This window comes from Brassica napus, chromosome C5, assembly GCF_020379485.1.
Source record: "Brassica napus cultivar Da-Ae chromosome C5, Da-Ae, whole genome shotgun sequence".
Taxonomy (NCBI): Eukaryota; Viridiplantae; Streptophyta; class Magnoliopsida; order Brassicales; family Brassicaceae; genus Brassica; species Brassica napus.
Genome location: NC_063448.1, coordinates 49,703,305 through 49,711,484, shown reverse-complemented (window position 1 = coordinate 49,711,484; position 8,180 = coordinate 49,703,305). Strand labels below are relative to the sequence as shown.

The 8,180-nt window shown below is 32.9% G+C and overlaps 1 protein-coding gene across 5 annotated transcripts; it reads left to right on the top strand.

The window, feature by feature from the left end:
- Positions 1-352: 352 nt before the first annotated feature.
- On the top strand, positions 353-5,257 carry LOC106436688 (replication protein A 70 kDa DNA-binding subunit B-like). 5 transcript variants are annotated; one of them, XM_048756975.1, is made up of 14 exons: positions 353-900; positions 978-1,033; positions 1,736-1,844; positions 2,091-2,181; positions 2,324-2,364; positions 3,049-3,294; positions 3,378-3,474; positions 3,560-3,684; positions 3,759-3,843; positions 3,973-4,108; positions 4,206-4,384; positions 4,473-4,584; positions 4,661-4,843; positions 4,923-5,257. In XM_048756975.1, exons 7-14 carry the CDS (start codon positions 3,443-3,445, stop codon positions 5,082-5,084), a joined length of 1,014 nt encoding a protein of 337 aa, XP_048612932.1. In that variant the 5' UTR covers positions 353-900; positions 978-1,033; positions 1,736-1,844; positions 2,091-2,181; positions 2,324-2,364; positions 3,049-3,294; positions 3,378-3,442; the 3' UTR covers positions 5,085-5,257. The 5 variants fall into 5 exon arrangements, with proteins under 5 accessions (XP_048612932.1, XP_048612933.1, XP_048612935.1 ...); XM_048756976.1 differs by having other exon boundaries at positions 2,324-2,962; XM_048756978.1 differs by having other exon boundaries at positions 2,268-2,364.
- Positions 5,258-8,180: the final 2,923 nt, after the last annotated feature.

Here is an 8,180-nt window from a genome sequence, read left to right as displayed (position 1 = left end):
TTTTTTTCGATTTTTTATAAAAAAGTTAGAATTTGAAAACACATAATCTAAAACTATTAATTTTTTAATTTTTTTAGGGTCTTTTTACCTATTAAATGAAATATTTTGTCATTTTCATCTTTATGATCTATTTAGGATAATTTCCCAAAAATTATTGTTTGAATTAATAAAATTGATTTATATGTTCACACTAATTTAATTATATATGTAATAATTAGTGACTTTTAGTTATACAATATTTATTATTCTATAATATATAAAAACATATAGTACGTTAAATAATTTATATATATAAAGTTCTTTCCGTTGGAGTCGCGGATCTTGACCGTAAAGAGATTTCACTTTGGCTTTGGTTCGATGTCAAGTAAAAGACAAAAAGGGTGAAATAGAAACTCGGTTATATTTTGAACAAAAAAAAGAAATTCGGTTATCTAAGTTGACTCTACCAACACAAACACACACAGAAAATTTCCCAGCCCGAGATCTCGTAACTCCTAGCTCTCTTCACCTTCTCGTAAATCTATTCCCTGATCAGATTTGGCCTCTTCTGGATATGTCAATGGCGAAAGATACCCCCTCGCCACCGCCCGAAATGCCCTTTCTCTTAGATTCCAAAAGTCAATTGCTGATTGTGTAAATATATATATTAGTTTGTGGAGGTGTTTTGTGAAATATCCGGCAAAGACTACCGATTCACGGCTGGGACCAAGGCCGAGTTTGCTGTGTCCGTCATCAATCGGAAACTTGGTTCCTCCAAATACAAATCCAAATCCAAAGCACATTACATCGAAGCGGCAAAGGAAGGTGAAGAGCCTATCAGTTTCGTTGATGGTGCTTCTCTTGTGAGTTACAGACATGGTTGGAGGCTTAAAACAGTGATTGCCGATTCTGATTTGCTTGGTAGTTTCAGATTCCAGAAACATGTCTGCTCAAATTGCTTCTCCTTTTGCTAATACTTGTCTATCTTCTTGATGCAGGAACTGAGAAAGAGGAGGACACTTTCCAGAGACAGTTTCCTTCTTTCTTATCAACTGTATGTATCTTAAACTATAGTTTATATAGGATGAGTTTAGAACACGTACACAATGAGTTTGTTTTAATTTTTACAAAATTAAGGTTATAACTATTTAAAATATCTTTAATTAATATATATGGGATGTACGCTTACCACTTACAGAGGGCCCATTTTGTTCCAAGTTGTAACGTATCTTGTGTCTATCGTATTCTTTGGAGCTCAAACTGACTGTAAAATGTAAATTCACAAAGAGCCTTTTTAGTTTTGTTATTTTATGAAAACATCGTCAAGTTGTTCTTCATTATTCACGTCACGTTCCCATCAGCAGTACGTAGTAACCAGTAACCCGATCTTAACATGGGGTTTAGGGTTTAGAGTTGATGTTTCGGGGTTTAGGGTTCAGAGTTGATGATTTAGGGTTTATAGTTGATGTTTTAGGTTTAGATTAGTTAACCATATGTCTTTTTTTATCAAAGTTAATCAAAAGGTTATAAATGTCTTTTATCCCCCTATACATTAAAAGAGAAGTCACTTTAGTAATTTCTGCTGAGGTGACACTCATATAGAGCTTCTCAGGAAAAACGCTATAATTCTATTGGTTGAATTTTTGGAATTTTTCTTTTTGATTTATTTTTTCACTTCCTTCCGCGTAATTAAAAACGCAGTCGTTTATGTTGAAGTTTTTTCTTCTTTTTTTTTCCAATCGCGTGTCAATTGAAGGGGGAGATGGTTTCAATCTGATGAAGACAGTCCGACCAGATGAGTTTTGTTCTTCATAACATAAAGACTCAATCCTATCCATCGCTAACAGCATCGACAACCAGACGAGGTGAAGTTTATCGAGTCTCTCGGAATTTTAGGTTTTTTTTTGCTTCTCTGATTGGATTCGACTTTTAAGATATGATGCGAAGGTTTTTTGATACCTCTGATTGGATTCGAGTTTTAAGCTATGATACAAAGATTGTTGGATAACACTGATTCCAATCGACATATGTTTCTTGATTGATTACATTTTGCTTATTTACATTTTGAATCTTTTGTATCTAATTGATTGATTAACCTTTTTGCTGTTCAGGTCTTGCTTCTCTTAAACAAGACCATTGCCACGACCACAGTAGTATTATCACAACAAACTTGCATTCGACTTCAGTAATTGAAGAAGGACTGTAAGATTACCTTCTCCTTAGTAATTCAACAGATATTTGGACAGTACTATCTTGTGATTTTAAAGTTTGTTTTTTTGTTTCATTAGCACGATTTAGAGCTTTACAAAACAATTCCAATGGTCTGTTGCATTGCTAATTGCAGAACGATTAAGATCTTAATGGGATAATACTGTCAGAGATAAGGTAAACCTTCTCTTCTCCTGAAAGCATATGCAAATCCGTTTGTTCAGTCGGTTTCATTCCTTTCTGTATCCGGTCCTTTGGTTTTCTGATTTTCAATTTTGGTTTTCTTAATTATGAGATATTAAGCCCATATAATTAGATAACTAGATAGATATTAAGCCCATATAATTAGATTACTTGCGCAAGATTTGCATATTACTAACTTTCCTTATTATTCTAATCAATTACTTGCGGAAGTTGTTTTCGTATTTATTATATTACTTGCGCAAGTTAAAATCATATAATATGCAAATCAATTTATGACAATACACAGTTAAAATCTTTCTTTAAACGATTTCAATCTTTATTAGGGGTCATTAATATGATAAATAAATCGGCTTAATATATATATGGCATACCCGAATGGTTAAAATACAAACATTCAGCTCTAACAAGAACAATGGCAATGGTGCGAGCAAAAAAAAATATTGTTTCTTTAGTGAGAGAATTAAAACCACGTAAAGATACGTCCCGTATTGAAGTTATGATTCTTCGCTTGTGGAGAAACTATAACAAAGAATCAGGAAACACCATTGAAATGGTGGTTGTTGATAAAGAAGTAAGTAACTTTAAATATGCTTTTTTTTGGAAGCATCGTTTATATAATTATTCTGCGTATATAAAGACTTCATATTTCTTGTCTAGGGGACAAGAATTCATGCTTCAGTTGGTGAACAACTCATCAAAAAATTCGATGACAAGCTACGCGAGGGAGATGCGATTGTCCTCCAGTTGTTCAAAGTGTACGATGCTACTGGTGAATACCGTACGACACCACATCCTTACAAAATTGGCTTCTTTCACACAACATTTGTTGGAATAGCTGATGATTTTCCAAGTGCAGTTCCCGAAAAGTATTTCGCGGACTTCTCTGATATTCTTGGTTGGTTGGTGAGTTAGTTTCTTACTCAGTTAAAGAGTCTTTCACTTTACTACTACCTGTTTCTGATTTGAGTCTTATTTTTGGTATGTAGATGTGGTTGGCCAAATAGTTAACTTCGAGTCTCTGGAAAACAAAATAATAAAAGGAAAAGACAACATGAGGCTCTTGGTTGAGTTGCGTGACCCAAAGTAAAGTGAAAGATTTTTAATCTTATTTATACTTTGCTAAGAAAACATCTATTAACTGTATTTAACTTAAGTTTATATTATACAGTAATGTGAAGATGATGTGTACTCTGTGGGGTAGTTATGCTAAACAAGTATACGATTACAGTAGGAGTAACATGTCCACCATGATCATTTTTGTGATCAGATTCTGTTCTGTTAAAGAGTGGAAAGGTAAATAATATTCTTCCGGTTTGTGTAAAATGTTACTGAGCATAACATATTAATAAGCTTAATATACTTTGTAGGTGCTTACTCCATATCTAGCGGGTATAATTCAACCCATATCCTGCTCAACCCAACACTTGATTTTATTGAGGAGTTCAAAGCAAGGTACGTATCCGATGTTCACCGGATGGAAACCTATGGAGAAGTTCACTACATATAGATGTTTGTTTTGATTTTTGAACATCGTTTTCACTGAAACGTTTTAACATAAAGTGTGATTATTTTATTTGGCAGTCTCCCTGATGATTCACTTGCTCTTACGAACAACGATAGTAGCCAATGGTCTGTTGGTACTGCTACTTCTATTCGTGCCAGGTTTTTTGTTCTTAATGAGAGGCTAACCATCGGAGAGATCATTGATAGCTCTGTGGTATATAGACTACACTCTTCGCTTTTGAATTTTTTACACATTTGTATACTCCATGTGTTATCAGTGCTTTTAAAAAATACTCATTGAGTAATAATAGGTTGGCACTTTTGTTACTCTGGGGACCATTGAAACAATTGATACTGAACGTGGCTGGCAATATCTAAGTTGCAAATACCACAACAAAAAAGTGATGCCTACAACCAATGTTGATGCTGATGACCGGCCCTTGTTCTTCTGCAATACGTGTGACAAAGAACACAGTGATGTTATTTCCAGGTATTGATCGGGTTAGATATACAAAAATATCAGTTAGGTAGATCGTCATTGAAATAGTCTGTGACGTTTTGTCTTTGGATTTGTTCAGGTTCAAATTAATTGCCAATGTCAAGGACGATAGCGGTGAGGCTAATTTTCTGTTGTTTGATGCTAATGCTCAAGCAATTGTGCGTCATTCTGCTGCTGAACTCTATGACGAGGTACATTTATAAATTCCATTGTACATCAATTAACACAGTAAATTATATTAGCCGACCGCTATCTATGTAATTGTAGAATGAAGATGAAGACTTCTTACCTGAAGCAGTGAGCGATCTCTTTGGTAAGAGAGTCCTTTTTGAGATTTCAGTTGACGCTGATAACATCAAAGGAAAGAGTTCTCAGTATGTTGTTCGATTGGCTACTGATGACCGTGAAATGGTTGAGGAATTTGCTGATTTGCCTCCTAAATCTAACCCGGTAATTTTCCGCTTATACCTGCGATTAATTTGATTGTTATAGGAGCATAATAGTGATACGATGAAATCTTTTCTTGCAGGTACTAATGTTGGAGTCCGCAGATGATATTTCCTCTGGTTCTGGTGGTTTTACAGCAACTCCTTTGTCCAAAAGAAAAAGCGAACAAGATGACGACAGTTGCCTTGAGGATCAACACTCTGTTAACAAGAAACTCTCTCAAAAAAAACTCAAGGGCGAGTGAGCTGTCTCTTTTTGATGAGTTGCTGTCCTTTATAGTGTTATGGCTTTGTTTTTGCTTCATTTTTTAAAACTTTGTCTGAGTATCTTTGTCTTTGGTTTTGTTTAAGATTTGGTCCGACCATCTTTGTTTTTTGCTTTTAATTGGAATAAAAATTTATCAAGTTCCAATCTAAACCAGACAACCTTTTCTTTGGTTGGCTCTGACTTTTGATTTAGTATTTATGCCAATCGGTAACGTATTAGAATCATTACATTGGTAAAATTCCTTATTCAGAGAGTTCTTTGGTTGGTTCTGACAATAGATTTTGTATTAAGCTCAAATTGGCATAAATACAAAGTTAGCCCATTTGAAATACTGAATAACAAAAAAATGTAACCGAAATTTTACTAATCGTAACATTATTATCAAACTGATCCCCCTTATTCGAATTTTATTGGTAGTAATACAATCTCAGCCCATTTGTAATACCCAACTAAAAACCAATTTATTGCCCGAATAGTATTTAAGCCCATAATTTTGTAGCTGCTATACTATTAAATACTTTTTGACGTTTTTTTTATAGACAGTATTAGACTATATTTTTTAATATGAAAACTTCTTTGTATATTAATTTTTAGATTCTTTAACTAAACATTTATCTAAAAAAATCATGCAAATAGATCATAGATATAAACCCAAGGTAGTGCAAACAATGGGTTCTTTGTACAGGAAGTGAAAATCGAAAATTATTAAAAAAACAGGAGTTTAATGCATAACCTTTTTCAGATAAAGGTTATCGAGATTATTTTGGAAGAAAATAATTATCATATTTATAATAAAACATACACGGAAAATATGATTAAGTCGGTATATAAAACAATTAATTGGAAAGGTAAATACAGTTAACATATTTATAATTTATGTTTTCGATAAGTAATGCGAAAAGACACGACTCATTGAGAGTCCCCTAGACATTATAAAGACAGCAGTGAATAATTGTGAACAAAATCTTTCATCTCACTTCTTCTCCGATTGAGTCTCTCCAACTTTCGGTAAGTTTATTTTCTTTCTCTTTAGTTTTTTCTTTCAAATATATTGCATGTAGATCCATCAGTTTTCTGTATAAGCGGTTACCAATTGAATCAAGACTTTTTAGGTTTTGTATCCGTCATGCGTCTTTTTGTTCAAAAACCTGTCTAGGATCTTGGTAGGCTTGTTTTCTGTAAAAATCAATGAGTATTTAGGAGATCTTATGTGTACAACTGCTTATTATTGATCGTTGTAACTATTTTTTTCCGCTGGCATAATATAACGTTTATAACTAATACTGTTTATAATAAGCAGATCGACCAACATCTCGCGATGGCATTCAAGAAGGACCTTAAACGCAAGTCTCCAATGACTGATGATTACAGTACTTCTCTTGAAGAGGCATTCAAAAATGGAATGGAGGGGACGACTGCGCATTACCAAGCCATTCTCTTTATGTACAAGCAACTACATGATGCGCTCATCAAGAAGCATGCTGAAGAACTTGAAGTCGCTCGCGTACAAGGTAAACTGGAACTCTTTGACGAACTCTTCAACATGTCTGCATTGAGCGAAGAGAAAGAGAAGATAGAGTCGGAACTCGTGCTTGCAGAGGCCAAGGCGGCTGATGTGAAGGTTCCTTACATCGATTGGTACAAGTTGAATGAGCCACTGATGTTTGATTAACCTTGTCAATTTCTTGTTTGCTTCAAGTTAAAACGTTTAATCTTTTTTATATTTTGGTGTTGTAATATGGAACATATTTTTTGGTTTTCCAGCAAAATTTGGTAGGTTATTAAACTATTTTAAGTTTGTTATATTATAATCTGCCTTTATATTAGCCTATCTCAATTTATTTCTTATTGTTATAATTGGCTTTCATGTTCCAATTACACATTCATTTGATTTAGTTGCTTTAGTTACAAAATATAAATTTCTGTATATAAGACTTTCGAAGAGGAAGTAGGTTTTTTGAACTGGAAGAGGAAGTATGTTATACCTATAGTGGTGGGGTAACTTGTTCATAGATTTGTCTAAATCACATTAGTCAAGGTAGCGTGAGTATGTCAAAGACAATATCGCATCATGTTTGGATTCTTGAGATCTTAGAATACCAATGGAAACTGATTTAATAAAATTTAAGAAGGAAATGTACTGACAAAATAATTACGTAATAAGAGTTTATATCTTTAATTTAACTACAGGTCTTTTCGTATCGGATTTGTGAAGTTAAATATATTTGATCGAGGTATGGAAATGATGATATTTTTTGAAATCTTTATAATTTAATTTATTGACATGCGTGCAAGATTATAAATATATTTTATAAATATCTAATTATTCGACATATATTTAAACATGATAGAATCTACTTTTCGGAAAGGAAGGCAATATTTTAAATGACGATCTACATTGCGATCCATATATTAGTTCAAAATCTATTGCTTTCTGTTTTTTTCGGACTATATATTTTTATAAGGTAATATATATATATTGGAAACCTTTATAGTTTCAATGATATAAATGTTTAATAAATATTTGGAAACGAATCTAAAGGGTTTATCATTTATAGGGCAATCGGAAAGGCATTTTTCTAGAACCCATCTTTCTATATAAACTGTTGACTGACGCCTATTTTATCAAACCTAATTTCAGTCATCTTCGCCGACATTGTCTCTACAATTCTTTCATAATCTCAAAAGAAATCCTTTGTAAGCTTTCATTTTCTTTATTTCTTAGCAACACATGTATATCATTACTCAGTTATTTGATTATCGAATCACGGTTTGTTACTTCAATTTGACGTAATATAATCTGGGGAGTTTTCAATACATGTGGATCATCTTTCTAGGGAAATATAAGGTGTCATCGGAATAGTTAAAAAGGTTTTGTAAGATCTCTATAGTATCATGTATTGTTTAATTTTGAGAATCTAACTAAATATATATATTTCACTGTGGATCGCTTTGTCTCTATGTTTGATCTGAATTGTAAATAGTTAAATTATGTTATAATTTGTGTTGCTTATATAATCTTTAGTTGATTTATTTTGAGGATCAAAATAAATAGATATATTTCAGTACTGTT

What these genes read in the sequence shown, in the direction of transcription:
- LOC106436688 (XM_048756979.1), top strand. Translation starts at nt 3,443, where the DNA reads ATGAGGCTCTTGGTTGAGTTGCGTGACCCAAA. An exon ending in ATTGAGGAGTTCAAAGCAAG is followed by an intron (nt 3,844 to 3,972) that starts GTACGTATCCGA and finishes TTTATTTGGCAG; the next exon opens with TCTCCCTGATGATTCACTTG. An exon ending in TGCCTCCTAAATCTAACCCG is followed by an intron (nt 4,844 to 4,922) that starts GTAATTTTCCGC and finishes CTTTTCTTGCAG; the next exon opens with GTACTAATGTTGGAGTCCGC.